Below are 20887 nucleotides of genomic sequence, written 5' to 3'. Positions count from 1 at the left end.
ATTATGGATGGGAAAAAATGACATGAAGACAAGAGGGCCCTAACAAAGGAGGGTGTATCAGCTGCACACTCTGGAATGAGTGGTTATCCTGCGAGCAGTAGACGAAAACATAGCAATGGCATGAAACAGGCTAAACAACTTCTTTCTGTTCAAAAAAAGCTGCCCCTTCTAGGTGGATAACACGCGTTAAAATAAGTAGCAGTTTATTGTTCCATTAACGTAAAAGGCATAAATTAACTTCAAGTACGCTCTGCAAAGATTCAAATACATTACCAAAAATCCAATTGCTACTTAAACTGAGCATCATTTAAAGTAAATCAAATATTGTTACTACACAAATCATAAGTTCTAATGCAGACAAACTTTTTTTTTTTCTTAAATACAGTGGAGAAACCTTAAGAACTCTGTTGCGTTTTTATTGGTCTAGGACATTGGTAGGAAAATGTTCCTTATTTACTTTCCCCAAAACAGTGGTCAGCAAAACAGGAAGTGATGGAATATCTTTCCTGCATGGATGCAGACAACTATAAAACAATTTTTTAAAGTAAAATCGGAAAAGAAAAAAGACGAGACATTCAGACGGGACTTTAATGATGTTCGTGTCCTTTTGGGAAACTGTATCTTTACTTTCAGTAGTCACCAGAAAAGGAAGTGAGGCGACATCTTCCCAAACAACAATAAAATCTGAGGATATTCTACTCCTTCCCCACTCTAACCAAAACTTTACTGTTAATTATTATACTACCTTATACCTAATAAATAACATGTTTCAAATAAGAAAGGAAAACATTGTACACTAAAGGAAACAGACTTTATTTATCAGCCTCTGATTAAACCTTGGTTCTTGAAATTAGATTCTGTTTTTAAGGCCTTGTTCACACCAAGCGCGGAGCAGGTGCAGAGCAGAGCAGAGCAGAGCAGTTGCAGACCGGATCAAAACTGCGTCTAATGTATTCCAATGGTATTTTTTAGCTTCAGTTCACATCGCAGCGTGCAGTTCCAGAGCAGGTCCAGAGCAGGTTAAAAAAAACTGCAGCAAGCCCTATTTTACCTGCTCTGGATCTGCAAACGCATCAAAAACGCATGCAAATGCCTGGAACACACTGAAAGCCCATGTTAAACTAAAAAAATTATGATTATTTTTTTACCAAAAACGGCCTGGAACGCATCAAAAACACGACAACCCACTGCACTGCGTGTGCAGAAACCTGAGCGGATCTGCTCCTCATTTGGTGTGAACAAGGCCTAATGAAAATATTTTGTACTAGAGGCATGCAAGTTTAAATAAGATTGATTGGTATGGGCAAAAGGAACAGCTCTTCATTCAGTCACTGTTAAGCAAGGTCCAGACAGTCATGGTCTTACAGAGTCATAGTCATACACCAGTAAGAGTGTAATTATGTTTAAACGACCCCATATATGCAGTTATGTATTTTTAACAGTCCCTCAGTCGGTCTTTTTACTAGTCTCCTGTAATCCTTTGTACATCAGCTCTTATAATGAGAGTAGAAGAGGCAGTACTGCAAGCCAGTCAGGCTTTATTGCATTGCACACTGGAAATCTTGGCAGGGCCGAGAGCAGCTCGCCAGAGCTTGGCAGGGCCGAGAGCAGCTCGCCAGAGCTTGGCAGGGCTGAGAGCAGCTCGCCAGAGCTAAGCAGGGCTGAGAGCAGCTCACCAAAGCTAAGCAGGGCTGATGAGAAGCCCTACTTACCTACCTTGAAACTGATGTTTGGGTTATCTGATCCCTAGAGCTCTGTGAGCTGCACTGGAGAATGTAATGCTGAATACCTTTATGCAACATCACTGAAAGCCCATGTTAAACTAAAAAAATTATGATTATTTTTTTACCAAAAACGGCCTGGAACGCATCAAAAACACGACAACCCACTGCACTGCGTGTGCAGAAACCTGAGCGGATCTGCTCCTCATTTGGTGTGAACAAGGCCTAATGAAAATATTTTGTACTAGAGGCATGCAAGTTTAAATAAGATTGATTGGTATGGGCAAAAGGAACAGCTCTTCATTCAGTCACTGTTAAGCAAGGTCCAGACAGTCATGGTCTTACAGAGTCATAGTCATACACCAGTAAGAGTGTAATTATGTTTAAACGACCCCATATATGCAGTTATGTATTTTTAACAGTCCCTCAGTCGGTCTTTTTACTAGTCTCCTGTAATCCTTTGTACATCAGCTCTTATAATGAGAGTAGAAGAGGCAGTACTGCAAGCCAGTCAGGCTTTATTGCATTGCACACTGGAAATCTTGGCAGGGCCGAGAGCAGCTCGCCAGAGCTTGGCAGGGCCGAGAGCAGCTCGCCAGAGCTTGGCAGGGCCGAGAGCAGCTCGCCAGAGCTTGGCAGGGCTGAGAGCAGCTCGCCAGAGCTAAGCAGGGCTGAGAGCAGCTCACCAAAGCTAAGCAGGGCTGATGAGAAGCCCTACTTACCTACCTTGAAACTGATGTTTGGGTTATCTGATCCCTAGAGCTCTGTGAGCTGCACTGGAGAATGTAATGCTGAATACCTTTATGCAACATGTGAGTAGATGGATATTGACGCCACTATTTCTTAAATAAACTCTTATCATACTAGGTGCAGGAATTGCACGGTTTTGCTAGAAGCCCTAATTGGGGCACCACAACAGGATCTTCAATTTTGTGCTATAGGAGTTGTACTTATACTTGGTTGGCAGTGGTGTGCCCCAGGGTTCTGTCCTGGGGCCACTGCTGTTCAACCTGTTTATCAACGATATTTGGACTAATATTAATAGCAATATTTCAGTTTTTGCTGAGGATACTAAAATTTGAAGGGTAATAAAACGCGATAGAAGTCATAGCAATATTACAGGAAGATCTGGATAAAATTGGGAAGTGGGCATGTACATGGCAGATGAGATTTAATATTGAGAAGTGTAAGGTTATGCATTTCGGAATTAAAAGATTGGAAGTCCTAGTGGACATCTGCCTTAGTAACAATGCCAGGCTGCAGCAAATAAGGCGAGCAATGTTCTATCATATAGTACATAAAAAAAGGAAATGTACTGTAAAGATCAATCCATTATTCTGCCACTGTAAAAACACTGGTTCTGCCACATCTTGAGTATGCGGTTCAGTTTTGTTTTGTCTGATCCATAGAAGGGATGTTCTTGAGCTAGAGAGAGTCCAGAGAAGGGTGACAAAGCTAATATAGGGATTAGGAGGATCTAAAAACGATCAGGAAAGACTGCAAGCATTAAACTTGTTCACTCTTCAAAAGCGGAGACGAGAGGGGACATTATATTAATGTACAAATTAGTAATAAACTGTTTACTGTTAGTCCACTCAAGAAGTCAAGGAGGCCTCCACCTGAAACTGGTTATCTTAAACTGCGACGGAGATTCTTTACTGTGAGAGCTATAAAATTGTGGAACTCCTTACCACAGACAGTGGTTTCAGCTGTGAGTATAGAATCATTCAAGACCCATCTAGATACTTTTCTCAATGAGCAAGACATACAGAGGTACAGGTAGTCTTAGAGAGACACACACACGTTGAACTCTATGGACCTGTGTCTTTATTCAACCTCAACAACTATGAGGGGAATTTATCAAAACTGGAGCAGACAAAATCTGAAGCAGTTGCCCAGGGCAACCAATCAGCTTCACGCTTCAGTTTGTTGAGTTAAGATTTGAAAATGAAAGAGAGAAGCTGATTGGTTGCCATGCACAGCTGCTCCAGATTTTGTCTGCTCCAGTTTTGATAAATTCCCTTCTATGTATGTGACTATGTAAAATTATCATGGAGGAACTGAGTACAGACGCATGTCAGCCCCTGAACTGTGTATTTGTTGTCCTCCAATAAGAAGGAAATTAAGTCAAAGGATTGTTTTTTTGCGCTTTCAACAACATGATTAAAAATAATTTTTGCTTCAGACCAGAATTATTTTTTAACGTAATAAGTCACACAACAAGTGTTAATGGTTTGCAGCAGTACTAGTAAATAAAGCAGCATGGGACCGCTGTCAGATGAGGTACGGTAAGTTAAATGTCTGTCTAAAGGAAATACATATGGAGAGAGAGCACTCACCTCATTACCACCGACAGCTTTGGTCAAAATTACTGCTGAGGAAACTGGAGGAGGCATACAGCTTACTGTCTGCAAACTGAAATAAAATAGCATTAAAACCAATATTAAATCACTTTTGCCTGGGTTTTAATTAAACAAAGCGTAAAAGTAATTTGAAATAGAATGCAAGTTTGCAATACACTGGCAAATGTAAATAAATATATATTTAATTTACTGCATACTTGTTTAACTTTTTATATAGCACTGGCATGTTCCATAGTAAGTTATAAAAGACATTAAACTATGGACATCAGCCCCCAGAAAAGAGCAAATGTAATATTCTTACACAATTCACACATACCTACAATTCAGGAACGATGCTGCATATAAATATTAATTTGTGCATTTGTAAATTAGCTTTATATTCAGAAAATGTAAAGATTAACATAAACCAGCAGCTAAAAACCAGTACTGTAGTTCTAGCCTTGTGACACTGACATCTAAGGAAGGGCAAAAATCAGTGATCATGGTCAGCTGAAATCATTATAGAGGGCCCTTGGACAAAAACTTTCCAATAAACCTTTCACAGTACTATTTCTCAAGGAGGAAAGAGCAAATAAAACACTTCTCATAATTATCAGGGTTATTCACAAAGGGGTGAAGAGATTGGAGAAGGCCAGAGAAGTGAACAATCTAGGACAACATACAGGTGAAACTCGAATAATTACAATATCGTGCAAAAGTAATTGCAGTAAGTGCTGCAAAAGGGGCCCAAACCAAGTACTGAGTACATATGAATGCTAGTACTTTTCAGAGGTCCGATATTGTTCTATGTACAATCCTTGTTTTATTGATTGCATGTAATAATCTACTTTTTTGAGGTTGTGGATTTGGGGTTCTTGGGGTTTTCATGAGCTGTAAGCCATAATTATCACAATTATGACAAATCACGGCTTGAATTATCTTGCTTTGCATGTAATGAGTTTCTCTCATATATTAGTTTCACCTTTTAAGTTGCATTAGTGAAATAAATGAACTTTGCACAATATTCTAATCATTCGAGTTTCACCTGTACTGTAGCTAAACTGGAAAGTGAGCTGAATTGGAGAATTTTTCCCAAATCAGCTACTTTGTCCTAGATTGTTCACTTCTCCTGTCTTTTCTAAACTCTTCGCCCTTTTGTGAATAGCCCTGTATATATTTATCTACTGTATGTAATTCACATACCTCCAGCAAATGTAGCTCGTCAGACAACACATCTCCTGCCTCCTTACACTGTATTACTCATACAAACATACAGTAAACTGCAGAAGAACTAGCGTTATCATACAAGTATGTTTGTGATCTGTCTGTTTGGTCACAAGTCTCTTCTGCGCTCCATATCACAGAAGATCAGGTTTAAAACAACATAATTAGTCTATGCCTGGACATTTTTATCTGGTAGGACGTTTAAACCCCAATTCATGTCAAAAGATAAATTAATTAAAATTCCAGCTTCTATATTTTATGAAAATCTGGATATTTTACCAATCTGCGCATGGAAAGTCAGCGGCAAACTAGAGAGGACCTCTTTGTAGAGAAAATATTTAGGACCCTTTTTTAAAACACTGTTGCCCTAATTGTATGTTCATTCTATTGCCACATTGTCCCTTGTTATCAAGGTGTTGCCCACCGAATGCAAAACCTGTTGGGTTCCCAGTGCATACTAGAGAGCACTCAATGAAAGTTCTCTGTCATCATGGGTACTAGCTCTAGAACGTGTTTCCAATTACAGCCATCCATCAGCCATGTCCATGAGATTTTCAGCAACCTTAGAGCTTCTGTTGACGGGCATTGCTTTCCTGAGTTTGACATGGATTTGGAACATACCTCAAGGAGGTAAGTACAATCTCACTGTTTTTGCATTGATTGAGCAGTACACATTACAGTTTAAAGACTACATTTGACCTGCTTTGCAATGCACTGTATTTCTTAGGATGCAGCAGATCTTATTGGAGGTGTGTTTGAACTGCAAGCAAAGCAGTTTGAATGCACCATTTCTGCATGTTTTTAATAGAAAGCGCAGCATTTTTACAAGAACAGCCCTTGACATGAGCCCTAGGTTCTATTTACTGAAGGGCCCTGGTTATCTTCTCTAAAGGGGAAAGTTGGCATTAGACTGTGGGGCCTCCCCGAAAGGCTTTAGGCTCTATGAGGCTTGTGTGCAGCAATAAGGGCTGCACAGCCAAATAGGTCCACCCCTTTGGAAAAGCAAATTTAGGCAGTAAGAATAGTAAATTTAAGAATAGTAAATTTAAGAACAAAAAGCTATTTTTGCCTGTTAACCTCACTGATCAATTTGGTAGACTTGCCATGGCCAAATCACAAAAGGTCCCCCTTAAGTGTCATGGTAATTGCTAATTATGCTGACCACAATCCCTATTCTTTCTTATGCCTAAACAGCATTGCATATATAGCTCCCTTAGGGAGAAATTGAACAGCGTTCATAATCATTTGTGCTAAGGGAGTCTGCAGTACATTGCAAGCCTTGGAAATACAGAGAAAGTTGAAAAATGATCTATGGTAGTCATGTGCTTGTAGGCGTAGATGCAGAATCCAAAATTTAATTTTGATGATGTATTACACGAGTGATGCAATAAAGATTTTGTGCAGATTCAGTTTGGAGTAAATCAGATTTTTGTTTTTCAGGCGCGTGCTTCAACCTTTTCAGACTTGCGCTCTCTTTTGTTGTCGATCTTAGAATTATGTAGAAATAGCGTAGTCATACACTCTATTAACCCAAAAACAACTTTGTAAGTAAAGAGGCATTTACACATACTTGTACATATGCACATATTGATTAGTTGCATCACCAGAGATATGCAAAGCTGGACACAAAGATGATATAGAATGCTGGATTATTATTAGACACCACAACTGTAAGATATAGGACAACATGCATTTCTCCTCCACATGGTAAAAGGGAGTAAGTAAAGCAGAATCCATATAGTCACTGTCAGTTATTTGGAAGTATGAATATGGCATAACTTCAACACGTACAGTATTTCTAAATATATATACACACACGCACACACTAAGCTACGCATTATCGCAAGATTTGACTATTCTTACTATAGCAGGAGACAGAACACCGACTTGGTTTTCACATTTTACAACTGGAGAGATATAAAAACCATGTGGTTGATTCAGCCCACCTACCAATGAAACAATATATAATTTTCTGACTAATTTCACTCACCATAAAAACAATAGTAAAAAAAAAAAAATCTACATACATTTAGATTAGTATGTTTACCTGTGGATTCAAAGTCCTCACAAAGATGAAGTACACGTTTGTAAGGACTGGCCCTTTAATATATTCATGCTTTAAATTTTTTATACAGACCTAGAAAGTAACATGCATTAAAGTGGACCTTTACCCCATACTAAAAATCACATCAACATGCAACTCTGCATGCCGATATGAAATCATCTTATATTCATTAGTTAATTTTCTATTACTTACAATTACTGTTTTTCACTTCCTGGTCCTATTGGGCATTAGCAATGCAGCCTGTGCACAAGCGTTGCATCCTGGGAAGTGCATTGCTGGAAAAACGCATCTGTAATCTCATGAGATCTCAGGAAAAGGCATTTTGCTCCCCTGAGATGATGTGCATGGTCACATGTGTCAGAGTTCCAGGAAGCAAAGGGAGCTATAGTAATCTGCCCTTAGTAAAAATGGCCACTGTGTGAAAAATGGGGGGGGGAATAAGGTATGCCAAGAATAAAAAGCCTGCAATTATTTCTAAGTATCTGTTTGTAGATTCTCATTACTAAACATTTCTAAAGGTGTTTTTGTTGTAATTTCCAAGATATGGGTAAAGTTCCTCCTTAAGGGGTTATTGTAAAGGTATGAAAGGCAGCAAAAAAAAAACAACAACAAAAAAAACTTACCTAACAGTTGCAAAACACAGGTCTTGCAATGTTCCGCTTCTAAGTGACCTAAATCCAGCAGCACCTCTACACCATTGGTTCTGATGTCTACAGAGGATTTATTCAATTTAAATAAAGGTTCCGCTGAAGTATGTGCGCTGCCACCATAATTTCCGATTGAATGACCCTAAATTGAATGGGCAATGGCACATGCTTTGCCTAGTTGTTAGGTATGTTTATGCAGCTTTATATACCAGTATCATCCCTCTTTAATGCTTGCCGGATTAAAGTGGGTCTAACTTTACAGTTTAGGTCTGCTTTAGGCAAATGCATATCATGAGATGTTCTGCATTTATATAATGCAACTCTGAAATGTTTTGTTCCCAGTCTACATGTCATACATTTATGTGATTTGTATTTTACACTTTTAAATTCAGATCTGTTGCCTTGAGCAAAACAGTACAATAAAAAAATACGAACATTCAGGACAGACAGATTTTCTTAGAATATCCAAATATTCTCCTGATATTTTGTAACTGATATTACAAAAAAAAACCTCAAAGCTCCATTGTGATGATTCACAGCTGCAATTATCTCCTGGCCTGGTTGTGGAGGATAAGAATATGAATGAGAAGGAATGATTTAATATACATTGCTTTGGCTGTTGTCTTTGGGAGTTAGCCTCTTCTCTTATTCTTCAAGTGTTGTAATTCAATGAAGGTCTGAATGATTTCCATGATCCTTTGCTATATTCATGCAGCCTCCTACATCCTAAGGGAGTTACCATTTTAAAAACCGAAACGCATTAAGCACTTGGAATGATTATACGGGACCAATTCTGAAAGTATTTCTGACACAAGGACAGCAGAAGGGAAGACTGTACATCTGCAGTGGAATGGGAATAAAGGACACTTATTAGTGCTTAACGAAGAGCTCAGTGTCACACACGAGACGATCTGATTTAAATATAAGAAGGTTTCACGGTCGGCGTGATGAATGCAACTGATTGGCTGATGTGTTAAGCTTAATTTCTCTTGACATCTTAATCCTTCCTACCCGTCAGTTACCCTCTGAACATTAACATAAGTCAGACACATCAGCCATAATAAAAGGCTTGAATACAGTACACTTTATCAGTGTTAAAGTACAGATTTGAGAACATCCTATACCATAGCTCACAGAGCTTTCCCTTTGAAATATTTGTTCATACATAGGAACATTACATACATTTGTGCTTTTTGCAATAAAAAGGTCACAATGAATTAAATGTCATGAACAGGCTCATTTGGAAGTCCTTATGTTATTTACTTTATTCTAATTTTGTAGAAAAATAAAAACAAAGTAATCCGAAACTACCGATTCCATTTAAAATCTGTGGACTGTGGAGGCCATTTTAAAACCTTAACTGATCCATTTCCTGAAGTAGTTCATGGTGGTTTTAGGGTGTGTTTTGGATAATTGACTTGTTGGACATCCAAGTTCTTTTCAGCTTCAGTTTTTTTTACCATCCGTAGAAGTCCAGAATTTGTTGGTTTTTATACCTACGCAATATTTCCTGTGCCACTGGCTACCACACAACCCTAAACCAAAGTAGATCCATTTCATTTTGTATTTTGCTACAGACAACAGTATTAAGTTTCATTTCTTAATGACAGTGGAAAATGCAAGCAACAAGCACATGATATATACCTTTCTATATCCCTACACTGCTTGTGTAAGGGATATAGAAAGCAAGAAGATTGTCATCTTCTCGCTTAGAAAGGCTGCTAGATATAGGCACAACACCTACTTCTTGATGCATTCAAAATTTAATTTAGGGATTTTCACATGAATGGCATGAAACTCACAACATTCACTAAATACTCCACCAATATTTTGTACAAAGTATTCTCACAGGCAACCTCTATGCATACCGAGTGAAATTATGCTCAGGATTCATTCATTTTAGTTGACCAGTAGTGCACAGGTGGCAGTTGGCTTATCAGTGTCCCTTCATGACGCAGAACCAACCTGATTGTTTTGCATGTGAATAAGGAGTCATTTTTAAGACTTTTTGGAAGAATTCTTAATTTTAAGAAGAGTTGCATCTTATTTTCTTATGCCAGTACTAAGATTTAGGGAAGGTAAAACTGTGGCTGACCTCATTGTCACAGGAAAACGTAGGAACTGACTAAGCTAAACCCTCCAGCCCTGACAATTCATTTGCATGATTGAAGCAGAACAACATTTTTATTAACCCTTGTAGTGGGGCTATGTATATTTCTTTGATCTGGATTCATTATTGAAAAAAAGTTTGAGAGTTTAATACTACTTTAACCCTTGATGTACGGGGGTAGCACCACTGCAAGGGTTAATAAAAATGTTGCCGACAGTTCTCCTTTAAAATGAATATGTTACTTGCCGTTTACTGCAAAAAGCTAATTTTAGCGCTTTGGAGGGATTGTGGACTTTCACCATTTGCTCTCAGGTCAAAGCCTTATCATATTTCTGACGGCAATGGAAAAATTGTTTCCAAGGAATGAAGGCAACCAAGGAAATAATTGATTAAACTGTAAAGCGGTCTTCATCTTTACTTCACGCCAAAACTAGTCAAGGTTCTGAGCCTGTGCATTGAAAAAAGTTAAAGACAACAAATAACTGGATAAATGGCAATCCTAAAAAAAAATGAACAAAACGTGTAATTTTAATTGGGGTGCTCAAACCTTTGCATAACCCAGTATTACTTACCATAGTTATATTATCAACATTTGTTTTGGACAATAATCATTAGAATTCCATAAACAGTTAAATAGATATGTATTTAAAGAGGGTTTCATCTTTAAAGCACTGTAACTGTACCACCAGCAGTGACACTCACTCTCACCCTGCATCTAGCGATTTTCACTGTGTGGCCCTGCACTGCCTTGCTTTTAAAAACGTCCTTGCCCAGTCCCTTTTTAGCCTGCACATGCATACCATGGGCCTATGGGGAACGCCATACTCTGCAGGAGAGCTGGAGGCTGCCATAAGTACAGCTCCCCCTAGGAATGAACGGGGCAATGGCACGAATGCGCATACTAAAGAGGATCATACAAGGATGTTTTCAGAAGCAAGTGGCCTCACAGTGAAGATTGCAGGATCAAGAACAAAAAGGTGAGCCTGGTGAGCATTGGACCAGATGGGCTAAACTAATCAAAAGACAACTTGTACCAAGGGTAGGGTTGTCCTTTAAAAAAAGGTATCATTGTTAAAAAATAGCCCTTGGTTGTTGTACCCAGTTTGTTCAACTGTGTTTTACACCTGAGGTGTAAAAATATAGCAGATATTTAAACAAGTGTATATGCTTTTTGCATAAAAAGTTATTTGAATGCATTAATATCAGCAGCAGAATAAAAATTAGATTCACTCCATTTGAATGTATATATGTATTTTATGCTGCGGCTGCTGCTGCTGTTGTTGAGGACTTGTTCTCCGCACTCATACCAATAAGGTTACAACTGGTGCATAGGACAATATTTTGATAAGGTGTTTGATATATAAAATTACATTTTTTTAATGACATGATTTAAGACATACCCCTTTAAGAGCCATTCATTGATTGGAGTAAGTGACAGCACTTGAAGGAAAAACCATATTGCGGTTGGGAAGAAGACAAGTGTAAACAACTGGACAAAGAGGTGAAGTTTCACGTGCATCAATGCACTGGTCAATTCCTAAAAGAGAACATTGGCAATATTAATAAACTGTGACGATATTAATACACTACTAGTAAAACTAAGTGAAGACGTTTACACACATCTACCCCCCTGGTTTGAACAATCTGATTGCCAACATTTTCAGCAAGGTTGTTGAGGTGCACCAGCTGCTGAGAGAATTGTCTTGCTTTGTATAATGTATTAAGTTAGGGCATCCAGATGGAATTGTGCTTCAATCAGGAGCTGTTAGGGATATGCATTCAGCTTTATAAGTGTATATTGTGAGGTACTTGCTGGCAGGGGTCCTAGAGCCTGGAGGCTTTGTAGAGCTTTGGGTGGTCCATTCAGAGGTCCACATATTACCTGGTACCCAAGGCCTGTTTTTAGTGTCTGCTGTGCACAGGCCTTCATATATGTGAGCTGTAACCTGACAAAGTAGACTCATCTAACCACTGGTGGATTAACTGTACATTGGGCTCTGTGCTGCTTTCAGCTCTCGAGTCCATCCACAACTTAAATTGGTTGAGTGTACACAGGCATATGCGTTTTGCTTCTGAAATGATGATGACCATATTGAAACATTGCTTCCAGGTACAGGGAGTGTGCGTCATTTACAACTGCTCAATTATCTTAAATTAACCTATACTGAAAGAAACAGTTAGGGTGCCATTAGTGACTTGCTAAACAAATCTGAGATTTAAAGCTTCTCCAATGTCCTTCCCATCATATTAGCCAACCTACCTTCTCCTAAACCAAAGTCTAAAAATAATGCATGTAAAAGCAGAGCTGAATGCTTTTTTTGCAGAACACATATTAAAATTAACATCCCCACTACTCTTTGGGATGTTCAGTATTTTAGAGGGTTGACGTAATAAAATAGAACGTATTGAATGCAGTAAATTTAAATGGGAAAAGAATAGGTTAATTAAAAGATTCAATGCTCTTCCAGCTTAAAGTAAATTGCTCCTTCCCAAAAATAAAGTTAAGTGCAGTCCAGGCTCCCTCCATTGCTTGCATGTATCTTTGCCCTAAGACACACCAATATATTCCTTCATTCCCTCTGCAAATGTTCATATTTGTATATCAGAGCACTTCTGATTCAGGGGCTCCTCAGCTACTGAACATGCCGGGTCAAAAGCACAATTAGACACCTGAGGAAGCCTGTAATCTTACCACAGGAAAGGTTGACATTAAGGCGGCCTAAACTGCATGGGCAATTTTAAACATATCATGATACTGAAATCACGTGCAATTACAGAAGAACAGTGATCAACCTCTAACTGCTAAAACAATAGGCTACATATGGTGTAAGCGGCACAATAGCATGTAACAGCAATTAATTGGAGACGACTGTCGCACTGTTGGATCTTATAAGATGAATGCTGTTAAATGCTACGATAGAGTTTATTGGAAGCCTACTTTCTTCATCAGTATGCAACCCTTCAATCATCCTCTGCCAGGTGATTTAAGTATTGAAGGTGAGATACTAAAAATGTCAGGGTAGCTTACCTTTCCTTAAGGCTCCATTCACATATGGCGTTTGCGTTTTCCGAGCGGAAACGTGCATTTGTATTACTATAGCCACAAACGTGTATTACTAAAGCCATATGGACACCGCAATAGTCTAAACAATGCACATTGGAATGCATTGGGTTTTTTATGTTTAGTGAGTTTCTTCGCTTATTCAACCGCTCAAGTGTACATGGAGCCTTGTGTAGCATGTGTGAACCATGCACTACCTTTTTATTTTTTTTTCTTTATTTTACCTTTGAATAGATTAAGGGAAGTTTAGACTTTATGTAGAACTGTCACCTGAGCAAGAGGCAAGGTGACCAATGTTGTGAGAACTGTCCAGAATGGGAATTTCCCTCACTTTTGGCAGAGATCCTTTCATTTCCTTTTGCGTCATTAGGATGGAAGGTGAACTCTCCATGGGCAGCAAAAAAATAACAGGAGATTTAGCCTATACATACACTTTAAAGTACCGTAGATGAACATCCTAAAACAATGGCATTTAGCTTGCTTAAAGCACTGTCTCTTTAATAACTTTAAAAATAAAATATATATATTTTTTTTTGGCCTGTGTTTCTTTTCAGTACTGCTGACCCCTGCAGCCATTTTCTATCTATATGTATGCACTCCAGCGATGGCTGAATGGTATTTCTTAAGGCAGGTTTACTGATGGTGACAACAGTGAACTATGCCTGCATAATATATGTAGAAATGGTCACTCTGTAGAAGCCCACATGACAGGGTGACAATGTAGGAGCTCAATTGAGAGAAAGAGACTGAGCGTAGTCATCCTATAGCAGGAAGGGACTGAACAAGAACCTTCATGGCAGGGTTACCAGGTATTATTTTGAAGGGAAGCCAAATCTGTCTACTTCACTGTTGGGCTACAGGAGTACATTTACTGAACCCCATAGTTCTCCTTAGGGTAACGGGAGGACACAAACTAGCATCCTCCCGTCACCCTAGGCTCAGTATATCGCGAGCTGTAGCTCGCGGTATACTGAGACGCCGCAGTATACCACGAGCTGCTGCTCGCAGTATACTGAGACGCCGCAGCTGAAGCGGATCCCGACAATTATGTCTGGATCCGTCCAGCTGCGTGACTGACAGCTGGCTCTGCCTATCTAGAGGCCAGCGCCAGGGGGGGGAATACAGCCCCTCCCCTGTCACGGCAGAGAGCCAGAGTCAACTGTGCACACCCCCGTCTGTCCCTCCAATGAGCACTGGAGGAGCAGGGGAGGGAAAAATCCTTGCGGGGAGCGGTAACTGACAGTGACTGCTCTCTGCAGGGGGGAAACACCAGGAGCTAAAGGATAAGTGGTTACATAATCGCTCAGCCCTCTGTATAGATCTTGTGACAGCAGTGGCGTCAAATGCCAGCTCTTAGTAGCAGGGCAAGTATATTTTACTCTCCTCACACTTCCCCTTTAATGAAAGCTGCAGATGTAAAAATATTTAACATTACAGTACATGAACACGGTAAAGATTGTATGAGATTTCAGTTTATTTAAAGGGAACATTAAAGTGTTTCTAAAGCCTCCGGGTTTTTTGCATATATCTACGGCTAGCAAGCAGTCGATATATGCAGAAAGTTTTTTTTAAATGCGCTTTAACAGTGGTTTAAACTTACCCAGTCTTTGCCCGCGCTCCCGCCCGAAAATCCGAAACTGCTCGGGCGGCCACAAAGCATCTTGGGGCAAGCGCATGCGCAGTTTTGGTGGGGCGGGGGGAAATGACTTTAATGCCACTTTAAGGCTGCTCTTTTGCAATCTCACAAGCACCAAGTACTGGCTTTTCTAGGTATCTCTAATTCGAACAATCTGGAAAACATCACTTGTTTCTTGATGTTTATTTTCCAGTCTGCACTCATTTACCTAAAAACTTCAACCTGTAAAACGTCATTTTTGGCCATTGTGGTATGTAACGCACATTATGTCAAGTATTATGGAGCCACAACGAACCAAAAATTGGACTGGCTGCATTTCTGCTAGCACACCCCAAAGCAGAGCAGTGCCTTACCAAATGCTGCAGGGTTCATCAATACAGCCGTTTTGTGCAGGTGCTTTGGGTGTCATTCACAATGAATAACACTGCAGAGCACTAACGCGTGTGTTACTGCAGTGCAGTGGTGTGAATAGTGCCCTTTTTAGGATCCAAGACAGATTACACTGGACATTGGAGTGGTTTCAAGTTTTCTGAGTGACTGATCCGCAGCAAGCACACATATTTGAAAGTCGCACTGGAATCAGGTCCTGTCTCAGAAAGTATTAAAGACATTGATCAACTAGATAGCCAAGCAACCAGCATTTTCTGAAGGCAATTGCAGTTTTCACCTGCTCTCCTTTAAACATACTAGCCAACAGGCTGCTTGTGTATGACAAGCCTTACTTATCTTTCTGCCCACCATGGGACAAGTTGATTGCAAAGCACTCTAGAATATTGTGCTACAGTAAGTACAGCAATAATCATCTTTCACACTGAAACAAGCTGTAAGTTCACAGGTTTACCCGTAAAACAGAATGAACCATAGGAAATAAGGTGAAAATTAATTTCATGTATACGCGTGGGACACTACAGATGGCACAAATAAGGTCTAGATTACACTAAGCTCACTCTGTGGAAGTGCAGGCCCCTCCGTGTCTAACAAAATATAGATTTCCTGAATGCCGGGATATAAAATGCTTTCAGGATATATTAAAACAAACAACATGGGAAATAGGCCGAATGATTGCCGGTGAAAATAAAGACATGCATGTATTTCTTGCACAAATATTTAACTTTTCATTTCTCAGTCTGCTTCTTACTTGACATCTATTATACCGTTTTCCATTCTGCATTTTCCCTGTTGGTACATGAATTACATTTGTAGGATTTTGAGGTTTTTGCTGTGCTTTAATAACCATCCTCTGGAGATGTTCAGATAAATAAACGCAATTTGTCTCCAAGCTTCATTTGTAGCTGTGGTATCATACAGACCCATTAACATTCCCATGCATGCTGCCTATCTGTAATACGATGTTCCTGCCAATTTAATGGCTTGGAATCAAGAAGGGAAAAATACATAACATGTTGTAAATTGAATTAAACACCGTAATTAGACTGGCGGCTACCCGAGTTAAGAGCCTGTGAAGTTGGGATCCCAGTTACCTTTCCACTGGAAACAAAACACACCTGTGACCATTCCTGCTTTTGGAGCATATGACCATAGAGCAAGTCAGCAAACAGATAAGATTAGTAAAAGGTGTATGGAAATACAGAAATACAGAACTAAAGCGGTAATGCTACACAGAACAGGAACAACCATGGTTGTGTGCCTTTGCTAGAAGTAGAACCTCAGTTTTAAAACGAGAAAAGCTTCAAATAATTATAACCAGTTAAAGTGGATCTAGCATGAGATATATATTATCACTGGAGCCATTTTTTAAACTTTTATTGTTTATCCGATTAACCGAACTTAATAATCGGCTAACTAATCGATTTAGAAAATAATCGTTATCTGCAGCTCTATACATTAATCACGATTGCTTAGTAATGTGTCAGTGCAAAGCTTAAAGGTTTATTCCCCTGACAATGCTTTCCTTCATTTTGCCAGAGAGACGGTACAATCTTAGTTAGGCATCATTTACCAATATGCTGGCTCAGAGATTACATAATTTTGTAAATCCCACTGTGTGCGCAGTTCTTGGCTGTAATGACAAATCTCCTATACAGATCATCTCCTGCTGCAGCCTTTCACCATCTCACTACAAAGTTACAATATTGCAATCTAAAAACTTGGTGAGAAGAGACTGGGGAAATGCTTCTACCTACCTGCAGCAGACTGACGTCATTATTTTAGCCTATATAGTAGAGAAAGTGGAACTCCAGGTTAACAAAAATATATATAAAGCGTTTTACAAAATAAAAAAAAAGCTTTAATTGAAGCACTTTGTCTCTGGTGCTGTCTCCAAAAAACGCTCTGCTCTCCACCTGCCTCCAGTCCTCTTCTGGATTTAGGTAAAGTCCTTGTCTTCTTACACTTAAAAAGACTGGAAAAACACATACACTGTACTGCACTTATCCGAAGTAAACTACGTTGGATTCAACTTCTGGGTCTTACTGAGAAGTTAAAATGCCTGTGGATTGTGGCAAGAGAGCAAGTGACCATACAGTCCACACAAACTGGGTTTGAGAAGATGTCATTACATTAGGGATGCACCGATACCGGGTTTTCAGTATCGAGTACGAGTACCGATATTTATCTTTCGGTACGCGCCGATACAGAGTACCGATATCAGTACTTCTGCTAGCATGGAGCCACCCGGCTTCTTGATTGCCCAGGAAGGCGGCTCCATGTTGTTTGGATATCACAACTAAATGAAACTGCGTCCTGCTACTATACTTCCCCCATGCTTTCTAAGACATCCTTAGAGCACGTAGGTCCCGCTCACACCAATAATTGTTAAGATCCTGCTCTCAGTGATTCTCACAGACTAGTCAACTAACAGTAACTAATTGCAAAAGAAGCTAAAGTGGAAACGTACTTCATTAGGAGGGAAGCAGCCATCAAAGCACAAGCTGCACAAGCAACAGTACAGGCAGAGGTGTAAGCTGCCCAGGCAGACACACACACTGCCCAAGCTCATGGACTGGCAGAGGCAGAAGCAGTTCAGGTAGGTGCTCAGTTAGAAGTTTTTCAGAAGGAAAGAAAGGAAGCAGGAGACTGGTTAAGTCTCTTCTACCATAAAAGCATCTAGTTGTCAGTCAGCATTTCTTTCCCTGTACACTGAACAGAACATGCCCAGCTCAGTGCACAAGCTCGGCATAACCTGTGCACAGGGGTGTGGAATTCCTATCGCCCGACGCCCGGGACGTGCAGTTTCGGGCGCATCGTTTTTTTGCACATTTAGCCCTGCTTCAGACAAGCAAAGCTAAATGTACAGCGGAGAGCCGCCGCTCGTTTAGTACAAGTGATCTGATCAGATCACTTCTATCAAAATGAGCAGCAGCAAATGTTTCTGCCCACAGCCCCCGCCATGGTTTTCAGGGTCCCCCGCTCTTCTGGGTGACCCGAGACCACGGCACAACGGCTCAGCCATAGAAAGTGTAGAGCAGGCGAAGAATGTCCGTTCTTCATCTGCTCTGTGTGATCACTGAGACCGGAGCGCTGTAATCACAGTGCCACCTGTCTCAGCTGTCAGGAACTGCACAGAACATCTGTTCTGTGTTGGAGGGCAGGTTCCATAAAAGAGAACCTGTCACCTCCAAATGATCACATAGAGGCTTGTAAGCCCCTGTGATAGGAATAAAATTAAGTGCAAAAAAAAAGTAAAAAAATAAATAATTATAAAAAAAAAGAAAAGTGATAAGTAAATTAAATTAAAACCAACCCCGCTGCCCCCGCCATCTGCATACAAATAAACGCATGCGTAGGACATTGTGCGTTGAGTGCTGCCACCATTCCATTGTGGTAGCCAGGCAGCAAAACTCAAAACACAATGTGCATTAAAGGTTCACTTTCCCAGGTAATATGGGAAAGTGGAATTACTCGATTAAATCTGGACCCGTCTCTTCCAACTCCCCCCGCGCTATACTATCTTTCGACGAACAGTCCCCCCGCTCTGCCAATATGGGTGTACTATCTGTACCCCGTACTGCTGTCCAGCGCAGTCCCGCCCTATGCATTTTTAATTTCACTCAGAAATTGCAAGCACACATTGGTCAGGTGACCGTGCTGACCAGTGAGCAGCTCTATTTAGCACAGTCAAATAGGTTTTGATTAGGGATGCACCGATACTAGTATCAGTGCCGATACTGAGTATTTGGGCGAGTACTTGTACTCACCCAAACGCCCGATACCTTCCCCGATACTGGGACTTATGGCTAGAGGAAAATTTCCTCTGACCAGCAGTGCCGCAGGGGAACATGGAGCCAGCTTCCCGTGCAATCAGGAAGCTGTGCAGCAAGCAATGACCCACCTCCTGTTAGGCCATAAAGCCGGCTCCTTGCTGATTTGCTGGAAAGCCGGCTTCCCAGCCAATCAGGTCATTACTCGTCGCCTGGCTTCCTGATTGGCCGAGAAGCCGGCTCGATGCCGATTGGCTGGAAAGCAAGTTTCCCGGCCAATCACAATCAAGCAGGCCAAACAGCATGGAGCCGGCTTCTCTGGCAATCAGGAAGTCGGGCGGCACATCATTACCCGCTGCCCGGCTTCCTGATTACCCGGGAAGCCTGCTCCATGCCAGCGGAACCACCGGCATTGGTATTCGGTATCGGCGAGTACCGAAAGCAAAATATCAGTACTCGTACTCGATACTGAAAAAACGATATTGGTGCATTCCTAGTTTTGATTAAAACTATTTTTTGGAGATTGTCATGAAGGACAAGTAGATTCAGGCCCCCCTTTAGCCCTTGGACAAGTATTTTTTTTTTTACATTTCTACACCCGAGTGCATCACAGCAAAGTCTTACTTTATGTGGGAAAACGGTACAGCATTTATACTCATGATTTAATAAGCTCATAATATAGATTTTGAACCAAAGCTTCAGTTGTCCTTCAAAGCAAACTTTTAATGCTGCAATAAGACAGTCTAAGAAAATTTAGGTTTAAAAAGCACATTACCAGATGCTGGAAAAGTGTGATAGGTTGAGAAATTGTAAGACTAGACAAAATCAACATATAGCCAAGAGAATAAATTAAATTAAAAAAAACTGTGTGATTTGCCCATTCACTTGATTTCTAAAAACAATGGCCACTACTCCTTACTCTTGCTATTAGACCTTTCCGCTGCTTTTGACACAGTTGACCACCCACTGCTCCTCAAGACTCTGCTCTCCCATGTTTCTCTTCCTACCTAAGTGCTCTTTTAGTGTAACCTACAAATCTACATCTTCCTCTTCTCTTCCCCTTTCTGTTGGGGTCCCCCAAGGCTCTGTCCTTGGACCCCTTCACTTCTCTATCCACACCTCCTCTCTTGGTCAGTTGATCACCTCACATAGCTTCCAGTACCATCTCTATGCTTATGACACTCAAATATATCTCTCCACTCCACAACTCGCCCCCTCAGTCTCCTTACGTATCACTAACTTACTAACTGACATATCAGTCTGGATGTCATAACATTTCTTAAAGCTCAAACTTTCAAAAACTGACCTCATGGTATGTCTCTGCACTGGCTTCCAATCGTCCAAAGGATAACATCCAAAATATTAACCACTTACAAAGCCATCCACAACTCTGCCCCCGGATATATCTCAAACCTTGTCTCAAAGTATCACGCTAACCGTCCCCTCTTCAAAAGACTTCCTGCTTTCTAGCTACCTCATCAACTCCTCCCATGCTCGCCTCCAGGACTTCACTAGAGTCTCTCACATCTCTCCCATCCTCTGGGACTCTATACCCCAACCTGTCCATCTATCTACCACTCTGGCTGCTTTTAGGCAATCCCTTAAGACTCATCTCTTCAGGGAAGTCTATCCCACCTCAACCTAACCACTGAACCATCACATTCTCAAACAATTCATCCCCACACAGCTACCTCCTCATGTACCACTTGCCCCTCCCTTAGATTGTAAGCTCTAACGGGCAGGGCCCTTCTTACCATCTCGTCTTGAATTGTATTGTAATGTCTTCCTTATATTGTAAAGTTCTGCGCAAACTGTTGGCGCTATATAAATCCTGTATAATAATAATAATTTCTGAATTATCTAATAGCTACTTAAAGAGGCATCACTGGGAACCTCTAACTTTCACCAAAGATTTACATGC

General features: G+C 40.5%; 1 protein-coding gene across 2 annotated transcripts in view; it reads right to left on the bottom strand.

Moving 5' to 3' along the window:
- SLC10A7 (solute carrier family 10 member 7) overlaps positions 1 to 20887 on the bottom strand; it is a 160264-nt gene that overhangs the window by 124152 nt on the left and 15225 nt on the right. For both annotated transcript variants that reach the window (XM_018552974.1, XM_018552975.1), the window contains exons 3-4: positions 11510 to 11646; positions 4061 to 4136 (exon numbers count right to left, since the gene is read on the bottom strand). In XM_018552974.1, the coding sequence (XP_018408476.1) occupies positions 4061 to 4136; positions 11510 to 11646 (213 nt within the window). The remainder of the gene's footprint in view (positions 1 to 4060; positions 4137 to 11509; positions 11647 to 20887) is intronic.

Source organism: Nanorana parkeri, unplaced genomic scaffold, assembly GCF_000935625.1.
Source record: "Nanorana parkeri isolate BGI_ZX_2015 unplaced genomic scaffold, ASM93562v1 scaffold104, whole genome shotgun sequence".
NCBI lineage: Eukaryota > Metazoa > Chordata > Amphibia > Anura > Dicroglossidae > Nanorana > Nanorana parkeri.
Note: the sequence above shows the minus strand (reverse complement) of the source record. Positions and strands in the feature narration are given on the sequence as shown.